The sequence below is a fragment of the Colius striatus genome, chromosome 12 (assembly GCF_028858725.1).
Source record: "Colius striatus isolate bColStr4 chromosome 12, bColStr4.1.hap1, whole genome shotgun sequence".
NCBI lineage: Eukaryota > Metazoa > Chordata > Aves > Coliiformes > Coliidae > Colius > Colius striatus.
This window is the reverse complement of record NC_084770.1, coordinates 11,833,914-11,853,511: the sequence shown is the minus strand read 5'-3', so window position 1 is coordinate 11,853,511 and position 19,598 is coordinate 11,833,914. Positions and strand designations below refer to the sequence as shown.

Here is a 19,598-nt window from a genome sequence, read left to right as displayed (position 1 = left end):
TCTTTATTACACAAGCTGTATATGATCCAACAGAGAACAAGCCCACACAATAGACTGTTGAACTAGACTTTAGATACATCTTTCCTCAGAGTTGAAAAATGGCTAACTACCACTTGCCTTGCTGAGACAGCATCACACAGATTTGAAGGATGCAAAAGTTTCCTTACAAGGGGACATGAGGAAAAAGAATCACTTCTCCCCGTTATTTTAAGAAATAGCTAGCTTAGTAAACTGAGGAGAACAACACAGTTCACGTGAACACCCAGTACCAGTAAAGGAGTTTTCGATTGTTATTCCAGATGCTACTTAGGTTTATTTTTAATTCTACTGAAGGAAGTTTTCTGTACCTGATTTCTATATAATGTTTCTTTCAGGCTGGTAAGTGCATGAATACGAACATCCACATTCTCATGCTGAATAGCTCTCATAGACAGCTGCAGTGTTGTCTGCAAGTCAGTGCTTTTGGAGGATTCCTGAGCAAGATATGATATAAGAAGTTCAAGTTAAGTGTCACAGGAACAGTTAAACAGTACCTCAAAGAACACAAGTGAGAACACATAAGAACAACTACCTTGCTGCCTACGTTCTCACCTATATCCATATGCCACTGCCTTCCCTTTTTTTGTTTTCTTCAAAAAGGTGCTATATTTACACTTTTGTGTAAATTTTTGGACTTTTTTCACTTTTATGTAAATAAACATTTACTTTTATGTAAATAAAAGTGATTAAAACAGAAGAAAATTCATTGTTCTGAGTATATGATCCAAAATAAAATTAATTTTTACTTTTATGAACTCATTCTCACTACATAATTGCTACTTCCCGTCTATTACCTAACCATTCCGAGTGCAAGCAAAAGAAATGGACCACAGACTACTAAAACTAGACAAAACTTTTCTGCCTTTGAAGACAATATACAGGAAGAATCAAATAAAAAAAAGTAACTCAAAAGTAAATAAAATCAAAAGTAACTTCTGTTGTAACACAGTCACTGCTGTAGCTAATACTGCTGACTTTTCATCTTCTAATCTCTTTAGTCTCAAAGAGACGAAATGTCAGCGTTCAGGATATGCTACAGAAACAAGTGTGTTAAACATGAGCATACTTCACTCCTAAAGAAGAATCAGAAACTACTTCTAAGTATATTTGTAATAAACAAATTCTTTTTTGTTGTGGAGGCAGATAAATAGTATTTTGGCTTAACAATGAAGTTTACATGTTTTCCTCACTTATCATTAATTCATCTGATGCATTAAAATAAACAATAAATGACAGAAGCTGTACCTTCCTGTATTCCTGAAGGACGACCTGAATTTCTTTTAGTTCTGGAAGGTCAGGGAGAAAATATATTTCATGTAGAAAGTCTCGTACTGCATCCCTAACAGTTAAAAAAAAAATTGCAAAGAACATAGCAAACATTAGTTGGATCAGAAAAATCTTCAAAACTCATCAAAAGAAATGTAATGACTAGAACAAGAAAGGCTTGAAAAGCAGAAAAATAATTAAATTACATAATTTTCTACCTAATTAAGTATGCACACATATACATATGAAACAATTTGCTTCCTCTCATTATTCAACTAAACCACAGGTATTTTTCCTCTGTCCTTTAAAATACCTTTCTCTTCTGAAGACAATTTTTTACTAAACTTTTTGAAGTTGCCATTCATCTACACCAGAACTGGCTCTCCTTTTTGTGGACACTGGCCAAAGGGTGAGAATAATCCCAATTGATGTTAATCCAGTTTCAGTTTTCCTCATAAGAAATGAAAACACAAACCAGAATTCTACGTTCCTACCATGAAGTCATTTTTCAGTTTTGCTACTGTGAGTTTCAACAAAAGCCTTATGATTCCTACAGTCATACTATTTCTATTATATAATGCAAGAAAAATGAAAACCCAATGAAAGTAATCAAGATAGAAACTACCACCAGTGCTAAAAACCAACCAACCAAAAATAATAATTTTAAGCTACAAAACATAAGATGAAAAATAATTAAGTCTCAAACACTACCTTCAAAAAGGGTAAGTCAGGAAAATTTAAGTCTTTGGTATTAGACACCTTGATTTCATTTTCAGTTGGTGTGACAAATTGTGAAGAGAGTATATGAAATTTTACTCAACATTAAGTTCTATATACTTCATAATTTTAACTCTAACTCCAATTTTCAAAGGGAACAAATAAAGAACTTATTTCCTCCCTATTTCCAGCTCCAACATGCACTTCTCTCTAGCTTAGAGCAAATGCTAGCAATTGTTCTTATTTCATCTATGTGCCCTGCAGAAGGATATAATTTTCCATACCAGAAGGAAATGTACAATCAGAAAACCTGGTAGTGGTGAGTATCTGAATGGGCTGTAACTTGTCCACAGCATTATATATTTTTACAAGGACAATAAAACCCTACCTTTTTTCACATGAGGCTATCACTCATCAAATTTCAAAATCTCATTGCAATTTAGAGAAGTGGGAATTTTATAGAAGAACATGCAGTTTTGCAGAAAACCAAGCTTTCTCATCTCAGTGCTGGACAACTTCAGTTTAGATTTATCTCTATTCCCGTTACAGCATTTAATGCATTTAATGAAAATATTTTGTACGATACCTGTTCTCAACTATGAGAAAATGAAATACTGCAGCAGTTTCCTTTGGTTGGATATGCATCAGGGGCAATAATGCTACTATCACATGACTAAGCAAGGAGCCAAGGTATGAATGGTCCAGACTTCGAACAAAACAATCCCAGGCTCTAAACAAGAAAAGACATCAAAACAATAGTGACAAATGACTCTTCACTGCATAAAGACACTTTAGGTAAGTCATGAAAAGTATTTTGGGCCTGTGGTTTAGATTACCATCCAGAACAAAACAAAGCAGTGTATCCACTGACAGAAATAGCAGGTATGTCACTGGGTACACTATCAGTTCACCTGCAACACAGTTCTGGAAAATCATCTTTGTATCTTAGAGCTGTTCTCAGTGTAGTCATCATCTTCACTCTTACTGAGCTGATGTGTTTGGGACCCATGAGCTTCATTAAAGACATCAGACTGTTTAAAGCCTAGACACAGAGAAAAGTAATTTGGGTGTATGAGATACTCAGTAGAACATATACAAGCCACATTTTCAACAAAATCAGGCTACCCAGCCTTAAAAAACCTTACTCTGTAAGACATCAAATTACGTTTGATGCTTCAATAAAGAATTTGGGGATTAGTGGAAAAGAGAATGAAAGGCAACCTGCAACCACAGTATTGTAACAAAAGTATCACTATTTAGGCTGTTGACTGATGAGTGAAGAACTGTGGACACCAAAGGTGTAAATGGCTATAGAAGCCTGTTATAAGGATTGACTAATGTTCAAAGTATTAGAACAGGTAAAGAGCAGGTTTTTAAAATATGGAGAAAACAAACAAACTTGCATTTAAAAACCACAACAACAATGGAACTGACATACAGATTCTGGGAGAGTGCTTGGTAAGCATCAGTGAACAGGCTATATAGCTCAGTTATCCATGGGACTGATGAAAGAAGAGAAATACTGAGATGCTTAAAATCAGGAGATACTTTAGTCACAGTAACAAGGCAGTCCAACCTTCATCATGACAGATCAGTAACACAAGAAGAAACCTGAGCTTGAGGAAAGGTCGTGGAAGGTGAAACTCACCAAGAACAAATAAGGGAACAAGGAAAGGTAGAAACAATAGCGTTTCTTCTGCTGCACCTGCTATGTAAATTAAGAAATTCAGAATGTGTGAAGACATGAGGCTATGAAAATGAGAGCAACACGAATATAGGAGAAGCAAAAAGCTTGAAAGAACACTAGAGAAAATACAGTTCATCAGTGTATAGGTTATACACATTCTAGCTATGAAAAATTCCCTAGAGAAATCATGTCTTACCTCTGAGGTGGCTAAAAGGCCTGTCCTGTGGTTAGAAGTGAGCTCAAGTTGTAAGCTCTAATTTCTCTAAACACTCCCTAGTGTAAAGGTGAAAGGAGCTGCTCTGTGAGAAGCAAAATCAGTAAAGCCCACCTTCTTTTTGATTCTTCTTTTTGTTGTGGTTCTTTGGTGCCCTTATAACCCTGCTCTTTGCAGTTTTCTCCCATATTTGCTCATGCTTCATTTTGTTTCTTTCACATATACGAAATATACATTTGGATTCTTCCTCTAATTACTTGTAGTCTGACTTGTTACAGGTACCATCTCTGACTGAAATTCACACATCAGCTGACCATTAAGAAAGCCAACAAAAATTTTTCAGCTAATACAGAAGTCCCATCCACAGTGAGACCATTGAGACTTCCATGACAGTTGCACAATCGCATATTAAAACAGACCTTGCCTATCTTCATTTTAGTATTCAAAATTAAGCTTACGCACCATTTTTTTATCCTCAATGCCAACACTGGAACTCAGTAACTGCATGTTAAAAAAAGCCAAGATACCAAGCAATTTTGGTTGCAGATAATCAGCCTGTGAAGGGAATAAAGAAAAAAATGAAGAAAGTAAAACCCTAAAATAATCTTACTATTAACACATTCCTATAGTTATGAAATTATATAGCAAGTATGAAATGCTAATTCTGAAAGACACATATGAAGAATCTGAACTACACACACTGATCCTTAAGAAATATTAGTGTTCATGAAAGACATTCCTATTAAACTGTGGGATTTTTTTGTTTTGGTGGGATTTTGGGGTTGGTGGTGGGGTTGGTCGTTTGTGTGGACTTGTTCTGAGTTTGGGGTTTTTTTGGTGTATACTCGATATGTATTTATTACAAGAACACTGAATATGAAATACCATCCTTTCCTCTACTTTTTGCCTGATCTTCAGATTGTCAAATAGCCTTCACTCTCAGACTGGAGAAGAAAACAACACTGAACAAAACTGAACATTAATATTTTAACATCCTTACCATTTGTTCAGGTGATGTTATTTCTCTAGGTCCCTGATAGGGATCATCATGAGATGCAAATGAAGCCAACATTGACAAACCATTGAAGACTTGTTGATAGTGCTCTCCTATACGCAGCAGTAATTCATTATGCAGGCCCTGGTAGTCCTGTCTCAGCAAGCTGCCTAGCTCTATCTCAGTCTCATTCTACAATTGAACAGCAAACAGAAACTAAGTCTTCATTTAATCACAACAAAACTAACACATCAAGAAACAAACTACGCAAAATATCATGCAACAGTTCATGAGAGCAGACAGAACAGATTTTAAATCACAAGAACCAAACTTCTGTATATACATTTTCCCCACCTGGGCTCTACAATACCTTAACTTAAATAAAGCAGAAAGTTCAGTACTAATCAATTGTTGTTCCTAATCTGCACATATAATAAAACAAATGCCAATTTACCTTGAGGTAATGAAGCGCCCGCTCAAGCTCATCCTTGGAGCAGGAACAGACCAAGTGAGAGAAGATGTATTTGAAGTTATTGATTAAAATCTCTCTTCGGTTTACATTCAACTGTTTTGCTATGGTTCGAATAAGCGTGGAAGCTGCAGGACTAGCTTTGGCTGCAAGGTCAGGAAGCAAAACTTGCAGGGTCCGCTGGTTAATTAAAAAAAACACTGAACGTAAATAACAAACAAACACTCCTCCAAAACCCCAAGATTCAGCTTTGTTCCACCTGTGTCAGCACAACAACAGCCATCTCTGGTTTTATGTATGACAATATGTACAAATAAAGAAGAATTTTAACAAGATGAAATACCCAGTAAAACAAAAATAATTCCTTAAGGAAGTGCTTTACCTTATTAATACTGAGAAACATGAAAACAAGAAGTGAGCTAGCACTTTTTGTCTTCATCTTTTGGGGCCTGGGCTATAATGAACGCTATGGAATTAGACAAAGAGAAAGACAGCAGTTCATCTTTGAATTGCCTTCGGCAGCAGAAAAAGAAAAGAAAAGAATGCCTATTTGATAACAAGCTTTAGCAGGGGGAAACCGAAACTGCAGATTGTAACAGAAACAAGGTCAAAACAAGAAGACAGGATAGAGTATTAAATCCAGCATTGAATAGAGCATTCAATTAAGCATGGTATGATCGCATGCACCTGACCAACAAATTGCAACATATGTAACTAACAATAGTATAAAGTTAAGTAAATGTAATGTTAGCATAACCATAGTCTAGTGTTAGAGAAAACTAACTGAAGGCCAAACAGATGGGGTGATATTTTAAGCACAAAAAGGTTGATGTTTTAAGTACAATAAGGATGGTGTTCTAACACAATGAGGTTGGTGTCTAAGTTCTTACAAAAACGAAACTTTGAGGCCTTATGCATAGTGTGTGATCCTTAGTATTAACTAACTGTCATGAATTGTAGCACATATACAGCATTTGGAAAAAGTATATAAGTGATGATTATGTGACAATAAATTTGGAGCTGATGCACATCATATTGGTATCTGGTCACTCCCGCCTCGCATAATGAAGAAGAATCTCTGCATTCATCCACATGCTCCACAAAAGGAAATCTTAAAAGAAAAAAACCTCAAAACAACAAAAAAAACCCCCAACAAAACCCAGTACAAACACACACACACACACAAGAAACACCTCCTCAACCTACCAGAGAAAAAATAAAAACCATTTGTGACATTCACAGAAAAATTGTGTGCTAAAATAGAAATTCACAAATAGACACACACACAAAATGATGAAATGCAAAAAGAAATGACCAACTTACTGACAGAAAACGATTTAGATCTGGAAAATCAAATACATTGGCAATCTCAGATAACATGTCCAGAGCCATTTCTCTCTGGTGTGCAGCTGTTTGTTTCTGCAGCTCATTACCCTGGCATGGAGCACTCAGTGCTGTCATCTGGCTGGAGTGCAGGGATTCCACTAGAAACTAAGCACAAAGAAATATGTATTTATAGTATTGTTTTCCCCTTTCTCATCCCCCAGAAATTAACACAAGTATTTCACTACCCTTTCTATGCATGGTTTTCTTCCTCATTTACTGCACACAGATCTATGACTATTTTTTTGTGATAGAACTTGATTATAATTCACTTAATTGCATTGGGTTTTGCAACCCTGTATTCAGACATTGCATTATTTAAAAAAAAAATCAAAATTAGAAATATCTGCTCTTGGTAATTTTCTTATAAACAGAACTCCTGTCTTTAGGTAATAGATACACCAAATGAACAAATCAATCCTGTCAGCATTATGCCTGTGAAATGTCAATTTCAATTTCAATTTTAAATCATAGCCCCTTGTGGACATAGTACCACACAATGCAAGATAATATATAATTCCTCTACTTCAGAATGACGGGATAAAAAAACAAAAGCAATGCTGTTGAGGGAAGATCATGACAAAGTTAGAAGATTTCTCATTCCTTTCTGAATGTTTCTGGGGTTTTTTGTGGTTTGCTTTTCAAACCACCTATTTCTCATCCTATGAGTTTACATCTTTTAAAATCCTGCAATTTTTACCTTTAATACGATTTTCAAAATATGCAAAAAGAACCTAAATATATGCCTTTCTAAACCCACCAACTCATCTCTTTACCTGACAGATAGGTTTCTTGTACTGACTGAAGAAAGCTTGCAGTTTTATGGACTTAGCTGCTGAGAGGGATCGAATTTCTGTGTATGCTGCTCCAGCCACAGAAGCTGACTTGGATAACAAACAGTGCAACAAGTGCAAGAGAGCAAATGGTACCAAATCTCCTTTTGATGCCCTTACAAAGAAGAAAAAGAATTACAAAGGAAAAAAGAATCATTGCATTAATAAAATGAGTGAAGAATATACAGTTACTGTACTGCAAAATGACTTGTATTTGCACAGCTTATCTGTACTTCCTATGACATAGCAGAAGTTAATGAAGAATAGTCCATATGGATCCACAGTTTACTACAGTTGTAAAGAACTTTGGACAAAGGCTGACCTTAAAATAAGCAATTTAATCTCACATTTACACTTAAACAAAAAGTTACTTTGCACCACAAACTGACATTATTTTGCAACTTTCAAGATACTATCAAAAACGCACAAAAAGTTCCACTTAAATATAAGAAAAAAATTATTTCACTGTGAGGGTGAGGGAGCCCTGGCACAGATTGCCCAGAGGGGTTGTGGAGGCTCCTTCCTTGGAGATTCAAGACCCGCCTGGACATGTTCCTACGCGACCTGACCTAAGTGAACCTGCTTCTATGAGGGGGTTGGACTAGGTGATCTCTAAAGGTCCCGTCCAACCCTTACCATTCTATGATTCTATGAAAAATACCTTCCAATATCTCCTGTTGTGAGAATCAAGGTATCTTTAAGCTCATTATTTCTTGATATTTTGGCATTTGTATAGGCTTCTTTCATTCTTGAAACAAACAACTGGAACATATGAAAAGAAAAAAAAAAATTCACTGTTTGACATTACTGAAACAAAAAACATAATGAGTTAGGAAAACCAACCAAAAATAAATACGAATTCACCTCTTTTATGAATCCTTCTTCAGAGTCTATGGATTCTAATATGTTCTTTATGCAGTCACTGAAAGCCACTCTTACATTTTTGTCTGGATCTTCCATCAGATTTAATAAAGACCCAAGAACAATCTTCACACTTGACTCATCAGTGTTGAAATCCAGATGTTTGCAAAGATGAGGTATATTTTCTATAAATGCTGAGTGGCATGGGATGGAAAAGGAAATGAAACTAATATTTTTAGTGTTTAAAAAACCAAAATCTATTTAAGTGCACAAAACAGTGATGCAAGTAAGCCTTAAAGCACACTATATTCTTTTATCAAAAGAGTAAATATTATCAAACCAGACAAGCTATTTAAAATTCAAATTTTATCAGGTATTATATCTCTACATACAATCATAGACCAAAACTCAGCCAAGGTAGTACACTGACGACATCAAACATTAGAAGCGATATCAACTCCATTATAGTTATTAAAAAAAAGTAGAAAAAAGGAATGGAGAAAGGTACAGAAATAGTGATTTAGTACCTCATACAGAAGTGCAATATGTAAATAAGGTCAAGTCACATACCTAGCTTTACTGAACTGGATACTTTGTTCTCGAGGAGAGTAAGAAATGGCTTGAATACACAGGCTTGCACAGAACAAGCTTTTTCATGAGCCGAAGTCACAGTAAGGCTGCTACATAAAATATCATAAGTACTGTGCTTAATAGCAGAGTCTGCTAAGGAAGGTTGTACACTGACTGCACCAGAAAGACAGCAAGACAGTTTCCCAATTATGGCAGCACAAGCCTCCTTGACTAGCTCCGACTCATCCTTTATTTGATTTCTGAAATTTAAAGAGAAAAAAATAGATCATTTTAATAGATCATTTACCTAGAAATCAGTATTTCTATGTTGTCTAAATTCTCTAACGATACTGTAAGTACCATTAGGACAATTTAATCATCTTTCTCACTAAATTATCTTTTACCTTTTCAGATGACCCTCCAATTCTATTAAATATTTGAAGCAGCACTGGGCATGGTGAGTCTGCAACATTATAAAGAAACTGAAGACACAATAGGACAAAGGACATGAAGAAGTATATAGAAAAGATGGAGAAACTGGAAAGACTTCAAGAAACATATGGACTAATATCACATACATTAAACTGACAAAGATGATATTCTCTCTTTATTGGAAATGGAGTCTTCAACTAGGTAAGTAACCTGTATACTGACACAGTAAGCAAACACTATTCTATCAGACAGACACTGCCACTTACACCTATCCTGTTGATATCATACAGTTTCTGAAATTGTCATCTAGCAAGTTCTGGATGAAATAGAAACTAATATTTATTTTTTGTGATTATATTTCTTGTCTGTTTTCCTTCTTGCATTAAGATAGAAAAGCAGCATTAATACATACAAAAGAGCTTTGGGAATCATATTGCAGGACTGTGCAGTTGAATGAAGCAGTAGAGAGAATCCTTTAACACAAGAAGCCCTGATTACTTCATGGGGACTTTGTAGTGCCCAATGACAAACAGATTTTCTCCAATCCAGATAAATGCTTCTCGGGAAGAGAGACAGAAGGAATATACAGTGTGACTGAGTTTGGGGTGCTAAAGAGAAGAAACAGAAGAAAGCAGATAATTACTTGATTTAAATTTTTAATATCACCATATTAATATAATATTTAAAGTTCAGATTTTATCATGTATTACATTCCTACATATAGCCATAGACCAAAAGTAAGTCAAGGTAGTTTAAAAAGAGTATAAGTGACAACACCAAACATTTAAAGTAATATCAACTCAAACACAACATTTGAAGCACCATTATAGTTGTAAAAATAACCAAAAGGTAGAAAAAGGGAATGGAGAAGGGTAGAGAAGCAGTGATCTTATAATCAATCATCATAATAGGGCTAAGAAAATAATTTTGCTTTGATAATAATAATTCCATAGAGATATTAGAATTTATATGCTTTAACACACTTACAGAAACTCTGTGCAGTTTTTTGACTCAAAATTAGAGGATCAAAACCAAAAGCAGGTGGCTTAAAAGAATCATCAGGATGACTGTAAATCCAGGGCAGAGACAGCAATCCACATAAGTTATCAAGAATCTGATCACTCAATGGAATTTTCACTGAGAAAAAAAAAATCCCACCAAAACTAAGTAACAAAAAAACCAGATACTTTCACAGATAGAGTTTCTAAAACAGATGTAAATGTTATGCTTTTAATCTTCTATAAAAATACTATTTTTTCAGCCAACAAAGATTAGTATCACTGCTCCTACATGTTGAAATCCTACATTTTAGGCATACAGTAATAAATGATGTAGTACTACACGAAAATTATCTAAAAATTTCATTGAACAGTTGACAATATGTAATAGTTTACAGGATTTCTCACCTTGTGCATACAGCAAAGCATCAAAGATTTTCACTATTCTGTCAATCACTTGTTTTAAGTTAACAATCTGTGTAGCAGCCTCTAACAGGTTTCTGCAGACTTTCACTACACTTGTGATAAAATCAGAGGAAATCCACGTGAACTGTATATTCACCGCTGAATCTGGGGTGCTTGGAGTATTCTTACATGTGTCGGAGTTGCACGGAGGAGGAGTTATTTTATAATCTGCCCTGTTAAACAAGAAATCATATGATCAATGCAATGGACTATAAACAATACTGTACTCCTTGTAAACAAACCTACTATGGACTTCTTCAAAACATACAGGACTTAGCCAATACTTGTCCTGATACATGGACAAGCATTAAAATCATATACACAAATCTTAATCACCATTATAAGAAACTATTAGTTTCATGGTGCCACCTTGGTACCTTTACCTGGTAGAATTTGTTGGGGGAGAACAATGAACTATGCACAAAGCAGCTAGTCGCAGAATTACAGCAATCCCTTCTACAGTCTGAAGAACATCTGCTGTCAGAATGTCTCTCCCAAGGTTAAATATTAAGGATGCAGCTTTCTTTGTGATGGTGTTCCATAGAGTGCTCTTCAACGTCATGTCTACGGGACTAAGTCTGTAATTTGATAATATTAATTATTTTCCAACACATACTTTTTTTCAGAAAAGACAAATTTTCATAGCAAAAGCAGAGTTAATCCATGTGGAATACAAGATTAAGAAAACACCAAATGAAGGTTTAGCTTACATGTGCTCTTTTGGGAGAACAAGACACTAAGTATGATGCCAATTAGACTTATCTGGAAAGGCCAGAAAGGTATGCCTCCACAATCCTTCAAAGATCATGGTGACCAGGATGGTTCCTGATGACTATAAAAAGGCAAACGCTACACCCATCTTCAGGAAGGCAAAGAATAGGATCCAAGGGACTACAAGCCTGCCAACCTAACCTCAGTCCCTGGGAAGGTTACAGAAAAAGTCTCTCTTGAACTCATTTCTACTCACATAAGGGGAGAGAAAATGACTGAGAATAGCCAGCACATATTAACCAAGGGCAAAACATTCCATACTAACTTGATTCCTTCCTACAATGAGTCTTGGCAGCTATATGGAGCAAAGGAGGGTTGCTTTTTCAGGGCACCTCAACTGGTTGGAAAACTAGGCTGACAGGAATCTCATGAATCATAAAATGGTAGGGTTTGGAAGGGACCTTTAGAGATCATATAGTCCAAGGCCTCTGCCAAAGCAAGTCTACCTAGATCAGGTCACAATGGAACGTGTCCAGGCGGGTTTTGAAGACCTCCAGAGAAGGTGACTCCACACCCTCCTTGGGCAGCCTGTGCCAGGGCTCCCTCACCTGAACAGTAAATTAGTTTTTTCTTATGGAACTTTGTGTTCTAGTCTTTCCATTACTCCTTGTCCTGTTGCTAGACATAAAAGAAAAAAAACAATGCCCCAACATCGTAACACCCATCATTTAGACATCTGTAAATACTGAGATGCTCCCAGTCTCCTCTTCCCTAGACTAAACAGCCCCAGTTCCTGCAGCCTGTCCAGTGCAACAGCATAGTCACATACATGATTCTACCATTCTGTGTGTATGTTTTCAGCTTTTCTGTTTTCAGTGTGTAAAAATGAAAATAATTTGCACTGAACATAATAAAATAGTCTCTTTAACTAAAGTTTGGCTTAAAACTCACCTGTAGATTCTGATCCTTCAAAATATCATTTAGATCTTTACCCCAAAAAACTTTCAGTGTGGCTATTATGAAAAACCTGCCTCAAAAAAACAGTTGTCATTTGTTACTATGCACTCGCCAAATTACTATAGAAGCAGTTACCGACTACACTTCATACATTACTGGTGCAGGTGATTTCTTTGGATGCTTTGTTGGCAAGCTTAGTCGTCGTCTTTTCTCTGGAACTTCATCACTGCTGCTGCTCCACCCATCAGTGTCAGAAGTATCTAGCTGATTCTGATTAAGGTCCTGAAAGATTTCTTCTGTTTGTGTTTTTAATGCCGTGTAAAGTGGACTCACCAGATACTGAGACAAACAACAGAGGTATCATGATGTACACTGCGTCTTACTTCTCAAAGGCACATTAATGCTTCTGACTTAACATATAAAATTTAAAAATGTTATGGTAACGAAGTGCTCAAAAATCTGTTAAAAAAGGAAATCCTAATGACAAGATGGAAGCTTTCCTAAGCAACAAAGTCTCCTGTGTTCCCACCAAAACATGCAGCTTCTGCAGCTAATAGCCAGTTCTTGCCATAACACCTTGCTACTAAAGCCATAAAGACAGATACACTAAATTTGACAACAGATACGATGTGTACAGGTGTATATGGTATAAGGAATACTAAGCATATCAACATCCTATTACACACTTAACTATGCTTTTAAACTAAAAAAGGGTAGATTTAGACTGGACATAAACAAGAATTTTTACTATCAGAGTAATGACACACTGGAACAAGCTCCCCAGAGGGGTGGCAGATGACCCATCCCTGGAAGCTCTGAGAAGCGTGCTCTAGTTTAAGATGTCCCTGATAATTGCAGAGGAGTTGGACTAGACAATCTTTCAAGGTTCTTTCCAATCCAAACTACTCTAGCATTGTATTTTTATTCAAACCTTTCAGTCTGCCTGTCCCCAGGAAATATGACTAAAAGCATATGGTTAGAAAGTGAGAGTATTTCAGATGAATGGAGATTACTCATACAGCTACCCTCACGTGCTTGTACTCTGTGCCTCATCCTCATTTTATACTAAGGTTACTAACAAACATTTGTGCCTGCATAGCTTCTCAATATTTTAATACAACAAAAACCCACAGGGTTCAGCTACGCTCAATTAAAGAACTCTGACCTATACAGTATGTGAAACGGTTGAGAAACAAAGAATATTATCTAACTAAAACCAGTATTTCCTAGATTTTATTCTTGGCACAGATATGGCGTTTTCTGCACAATCTAGTCACACAATAAATACAATTTTAAAAATCAACCTACCTCTTGTTCTTCCTGAGTTCCAAGCACATTCACAAAAATTCTGCATATAGTGCTGATATGGACTCTTCTTACTTGTAAGGCTGATTCATAGCCACTTGGAACAAACTCCAGAAAATATTGCAGTATATGGCAAAAAGCAGCTTTCAGCTTTTCAGACTTAACAGACCTAAACACATCACCTTCAGACAACATGCAGAGCTTCTCTAGTAGCATATTCAAGTAGACAGGTTCAATATTTTTGTAAGAATCTGCTTCAAAAGGCAACAATGTCCTCACTAACAGTAAGAGTGGTTCTCCAAAGAGTTCTGATTCCTCAGTATCCATTTCAACTGCTGACTGTAGAATTCCCAAAAAGACTGTGAAGAAAACACTGGCCAGTTGTTGTGGTGGTCCTCCCAAATGAATTAATTTTACTAAAAACTTCATTGCTAAAGCTTTAACTTTCAGACTGCCATAGTCCAACAGGGAACAGCCTATCCCCCAGAGAATAACATCTTGTCTTACAAAAAACACATCTGCCACAATATGTGTCAGAATGGACATTAGTATAACTTCCAAACACTCTACATTGTGCATACCCATCAGCTGTAATGGTGCCAACCTTAAATATCCCACATTGACATTTGTATTGCTTGAAAATCTCTTTACAATCACTGGCCAGACGAGTTCATCTCCCCACAGATGCTTTTGTGTATCTCTCTCATGCAGGAAGATTAAGTCTTGGAAAAGCTGTAACAAGTCTTTTGTTAGAACTTGAAAAATGGAGTAACTTTTCATTTTAAACAGAAAAAGTAAAGAGCAAATGACATCACAGATGTTCTTATGCAATGTGTTGCAGCTTGGAGTCGCAGCAATTCGGAGAAGCCTTATTATGATCCAGTTACTAAATTCTGGAACAACAGAAAAACAGCACACAGAAAATTATTGAGATAAAGCCAAAAATCTCCTATTATAAACACCTCCCTGAAACATGGTTGCTCATTGGTAAAACAAAAGAAAATTTCTTGAGATAAATGCACTTAATCTTAGTAAATATAAAGCCTTCACTGGGACATTTCTTCAGCAGATGTTATTGAAAAAAATGGAAGAGTAGTAGGCATAGGTGGATGAAAAAACACCCCAAACCAGTCAGACATTTTACACTGGGTAGTTCCAGACATTTTCCTCTGTCAAAAAAAACCCCTCAGACAATGAATATGTGTACAGGATCTCTAATCAACATGAACTGGGTAATATCACGAAGTAATGTTAATGAATAAGCTCAAACCCTGTCCTGACAAATTTCCACTATCACAAGTGCAAATCTATTCACAATATTAAACGTCTATCACAATATCCATTTACTTACAAACACGTAATGTTGAACTTACAAATCTGCCTTTTCCCCATTTTTGTGCTTTTGTATAATCCCATTGTCAGAAAATTTAAATCATGAAAATATGAACCTTCAACACAAACATTTTTAACCAACTCACCAATGCAAGTGCATTCAGTTTCCTCCTGATTTCCATCCACATTTACAAACATAAGTGGAGAAGATTTCATTATATGTTGAATAAAATCAAGCAACATTACAGAACTTGGCTGTGAATCTGATTTCTTAACCAACTCCAAAGCAACTGTAAAAATAATAAAAGGAGACACATTCCTGAATGAGTATTGCAATATATCAACTTTACAAATTTTGTTTACACCTAAAGAGAAAGAACATTTCTTAATATAACATACTACGATACTAAAACAGTATAATTATCAAATGGGATTGTGCTTTATTAATCAATGAAGATGATTTTGTGCATATTGTAAACGCTCTATGTGATACCAATGTGTATGAAGAAAAAAATACACTACTCAGCTTCAATATTAACACTACATGCATTAACGCTTAGTTAGTATTATATCCAACTGTATGATGAATGAAGAATGGCAAATAGTTAACATTTCAATTTTAATCACACACTTTACTGAGGTTTATGAATTCTATTATTATTTCTAGGTTAACTAATCTAGGTTTATGATCTTGGAAGGAAAAAACAAACCCTTACTGTCTTACTGAAACAGTTATTTGAAATTATACCTTGGAAACTGTAAGTTACCCTGTGATTGTCCTTGACATAAATGCACAGATAACAACAAATTATGATTTTGTAGTGTATGTACTTCATAATTAGCAAAATATTGTTAGTGCTGTAATAAATGGAACCTCATTATGACTTAAGGAGTACTAAAAATAAAGCTCTGTTAGAATTCTAAAATTACAAACACCTCTTTGCATCGAAGTATTTAAATTCCGAGAGACCCTGTGAGCATTAAGACTTGCAAGATGTATTATTCAATCAACAGTCACATTATACTGTGCTCCTGATTTTCAATGTTGTGAGCATTTATGTTCATACAACCCTGCACTGCATTTCCTCCCTTTTTTTAGATTAAGTTACTTCATGCCATAATAACAAACAAGTCATCAAGTAAGCTATTAAAAAATAAGTCCTAAATGGTATTGCATTCAACTACTAAACTTTTGTTGAAATAAAAGTTGTAAATTGGTTTTGCATTAATGACTTAAAGCATAAAGCAGATAAGAATTTTCAAAGATACAAATGTAATACTTACCAACATCTACATCTGTAAGAATTCTGTCAATGAACTGGCAGAGTATTTGCCTTGGTTTCTGTACAACTGTATTGTATTCTTCTGGACTAGCACTGAAATTAAAAGTATGTTATTTTGACTAATTAATTAAAGCCTATTTCAATAACACAATATTAAACATTTAACTTTTTTCTCTTCTAGAAGTCTTCAACAAGAGATACAAATTGAGTTCTTGTTTTAATCAGCAGTATACAGCCACTTCTTTCACCTTTTTCTTCAGGAGTAAAAAGTTTTATGAAGTGCTGAAGATCATTTCATGTTATGCCGTTATGCTTGATATATATTAAACCTACATGTGTCAGACCAAGGCATTTAGCCACATGCTAATACCAAGCACTTAAACAGTTTTGTGTTCACTTTTGGAATTAATCTAAAACGTTCAAGTGATTAGCTACCAATCCCCAAGCTAAGAAATGCCAATGGCAATTGCTCAGGTGCTTAAGACGTCAGCTAGCTCACCAGATCAAGTTATAAACATGTAATTGTACCTCTACATAAACTAGTTGCGTACTACAAAACAAAGCTGTAGTCTTGATAGTGTCATTAAAACTTCAGACATTTTCAAGACAGTTTAATTCTCAGTGAAACCACAATATAAATACAGCGGAAATTCCTAGGGCGATGGGTGTCACGCAGGCCAACACATCTCACCCCTCGGGTTATACGAACACCATCTATGAGGGAGGGAGCAATCCAGGCAGGAATAGAAAGGGAGGTGCAGGCCCAACTCCGGCAGTCAGCAGAGCGCGGGAGGCAGGAGTCTCCTTTTCCACCACCCCGCGCCACACACTGATGCCGAGGCCGGGCGTATTTCCCTCAGCGCCGAGCAAACTCCTCACACCCTACAAGGCGGAGGCCCTGTCCGTCCTACCTGGCGAGCTCCCGCAGTGCCGGGATCATGGAGGCCATTTCCAGGCCTTGCTCTGCCATGGCTCCCGCTTTGAAACAGGCCGCGCGCCGCCGAGGCGGGAACTGCGTGACGGCGTCCGGCAGGACCCAAAATTACTCCGCAGACGAAAGGGTGGCTGCGCTCCGCTGCGCTGCTGCTGAAGGTTAACCGCTTCGTCACCAGACTAGGGAGCGGCCACAGCAGCTCAGTGCGCGGTTTCTAATGGCTTCCCTCGGAGACCTCGCTGGCCCAGCAGGACTCTCCTCCGCGGCACTGGACACACGCCGGCCACAGCGCAGCCCGCCGAGCCGCCGCCGTTTATGAGGGCACAGAGGGGCCGGGAGCGCCAGACAGAGCAGGACGGGCGCTTCGGCAGAGCACGGACGGCGGCTCCAGGGGACCCGAAGCACACAGAGAAGAGAGAAATGCCACAATTTTCAGAGTGGCCTAAAGTGAGTGAAGGAGCTGCTCCGGTCTGCGGGACAGTGAGGATGAAACTAAGGTGCTGGATGAGAACTCCCCGCTAGAGCGCGCACTGTACCCCCGGGCCGGCCCGCATCGACCATGGTGGCTCTCTCCTCAGGATACGCCTGCGTCCCGCCACCTCCTAAACACCGTACAACCACGAGCTTCACAGCCTTCACCTCTGTCAGGTCTGAGGCGAGTCCCGCAGCCCGCCCCTGCCGCCGGCTTCTCTGCCATTGGCCGCCGGCGCTGCCCGTCCGATCGGCCCGCCCCGCCGGCAGCAGGTGGCGGCGGGTCCGGCGCCTGAGCCGGCAGTGTGCGAGGTGGCGGCCGGGAAGGTAGCGGGCGGTCAGGGTCGGTGTCATCCTGTCCCCGTATTCAGGGTAGGGGGCAGGCGGAGTGATTTCTGCCCGTTCAGTTGGCGGGAGCGAGCATTCCGGCAGGTGCAGGGCCCGCCGCCCACCGGCTCAGTGCTCCTCCCTGGAGGTAGCGGTGAGGTGCGTACTTAAACAGTTTTTAAGATATTGCTGTTATTGTTTTATTACCTTTTTTGCGTATGTTGGGTTTTTTGTTTGTTTATGCTTTTTGAGGGAATGCACACGTTTAAATGCTTTAAGTACGAAAGGTTTTGAGGAAAAACTTCTCAGGCTACATGAACATCATCCAACGTGAGGTGCTTTCTGGAAGCAGAGCGGCGGGTGCGTTTAGCGGCGGGCCCTACCCGGGCAGCGAGTCAGCCAGGCTTCGGAGGGTAAAGGGATGAAGTGAATGGAGTTCTGTCTGTGTAGGAGTAGCAGGGTGACTCTGTGAGGGGAAACTGAAGTTTGAGCTTTGATTTTTCTAGTTAGGAGGTACAACTTTTTCTGTGGCTGTTTAAAGCTTTGGTATTGTTCCTGGGCTGAAATAAAATCCTCTCGGAGGCTTCTAATCCTGTTGCCTGTTTCAGCTGTGTTAAGACTGTGTCTCTTGCACGTGAAACAACCCACAAAGTCGGTGCATTTGTGGATTTTAATTACTCATTTCAGATGGATACTTTTGGGGAACCTGTTATTTTTTTTTTTTGTTGTTATTGATCATAGTTATTTTTATCCTGAAAATGTATGTATGCCATTTCATTAAAAATTCAGCTCACCTTTCAAACATTGCTAACACGGGAAAGACCTGGAATGCTTCAAGAAACTGTACAAAACGTAACTGGGTTTTATCTTTGGTTTTCAAAAAATACTGTAATGTTTTGTACCAACTTACTTTCTAAAATACTCATCTTTCAAGAGTCATTCCTAAAAAGAAGGCAGAAACCATGTAGCTTTACAAATTTTGTTAGGTAGAACTATAATGATCTAGGAAGACCTGGGTTCTGTTATTATGTAACTTTGAACAGTGAATTGTCCACACAACTTTGATTGAAAAAATCTGTTGTGCAAACAACACTCAGTGTAAGCTTCTGAGCTGGAGACAACAATCACACTAAGAAAGGTCTAAGTTGCATTACTTGCTGACTTGATGTAGAGTTAAAATTCCTGTGTCATCTCTGGTAAGCATAAGAAAGCTGGCAAGATATCTTTTGGGATCTTAGGAGAGTTTTAGAGTTTCAATCCTGAGAAATATGATAAATTAATTGAATCATAGGATGATTTTATTGTTGGTAAAGCAAAAGCAGGGCCCATGAAGTCCTTAATGAAAAAAAA

The 19,598-nt window shown here is 37.6% G+C and overlaps 2 protein-coding genes across 4 annotated transcripts in view; one reads left to right on the top strand and one right to left on the bottom strand.

The window, feature by feature from the left end:
- Positions 1–17,507, bottom strand: part of ATR (ATR serine/threonine kinase) — a 39,274-nt gene extending 21,767 nt beyond the window's left edge. For 2 of the 3 annotated variants that reach the window (XM_062005949.1, XM_062005950.1), the window contains exons 1-21: positions 17,428–17,507; positions 16,518–16,609; positions 15,380–15,523; positions 13,905–14,794; positions 12,748–12,935; positions 11,312–11,506; positions 10,872–11,101; positions 10,453–10,602; positions 9,878–10,073; positions 9,034–9,293; positions 8,467–8,657; positions 8,264–8,364; positions 7,546–7,717; positions 6,710–6,877; positions 5,372–5,566; positions 4,924–5,109; positions 4,386–4,478; positions 2,934–3,064; positions 2,609–2,752; positions 1,285–1,378; positions 348–473 (exon numbers count right to left, since the gene is read on the bottom strand). In XM_062005949.1, coding sequence (XP_061861933.1) covers positions 348–473; positions 1,285–1,378; positions 2,609–2,752; positions 2,934–3,064; positions 4,386–4,478; positions 4,924–5,109; positions 5,372–5,566; positions 6,710–6,877; positions 7,546–7,717; positions 8,264–8,364; positions 8,467–8,657; positions 9,034–9,293; positions 9,878–10,073; positions 10,453–10,602; positions 10,872–11,101; positions 11,312–11,506; positions 12,748–12,935; positions 13,905–14,794; positions 15,380–15,523; positions 16,518–16,609; positions 17,428–17,486 — 4,005 coding nt within the window. In that variant the 5' untranslated portion in view covers positions 17,487–17,507. Of the gene's footprint in view, positions 1–347; positions 474–1,284; positions 1,379–2,608; positions 2,753–2,933; positions 3,065–4,385; positions 4,479–4,923; positions 5,110–5,371; positions 5,567–6,709; positions 6,878–7,545; positions 7,718–8,263; positions 8,365–8,466; positions 8,658–9,033; positions 9,294–9,877; positions 10,074–10,452; positions 10,603–10,871; positions 11,102–11,311; positions 11,507–12,747; positions 12,936–13,904; positions 14,795–15,379; positions 15,524–16,517; positions 16,610–17,427 lie in introns of those variants that run through there. The other variant, XM_062005951.1, reaches the window with a different exon arrangement.
- A 764-nt stretch (positions 17,508–18,271) lies between these two features.
- PLS1 (plastin 1) overlaps positions 18,272–19,598 on the top strand; it is a 46,188-nt gene continuing 44,861 nt past the window's right edge. The window contains exon 1 of the mRNA XM_062005790.1: positions 18,272–18,407. The gene's annotated coding sequence lies outside the window, so the exon portion shown is untranslated. The remainder of the gene's footprint in view (positions 18,408–19,598) is intronic.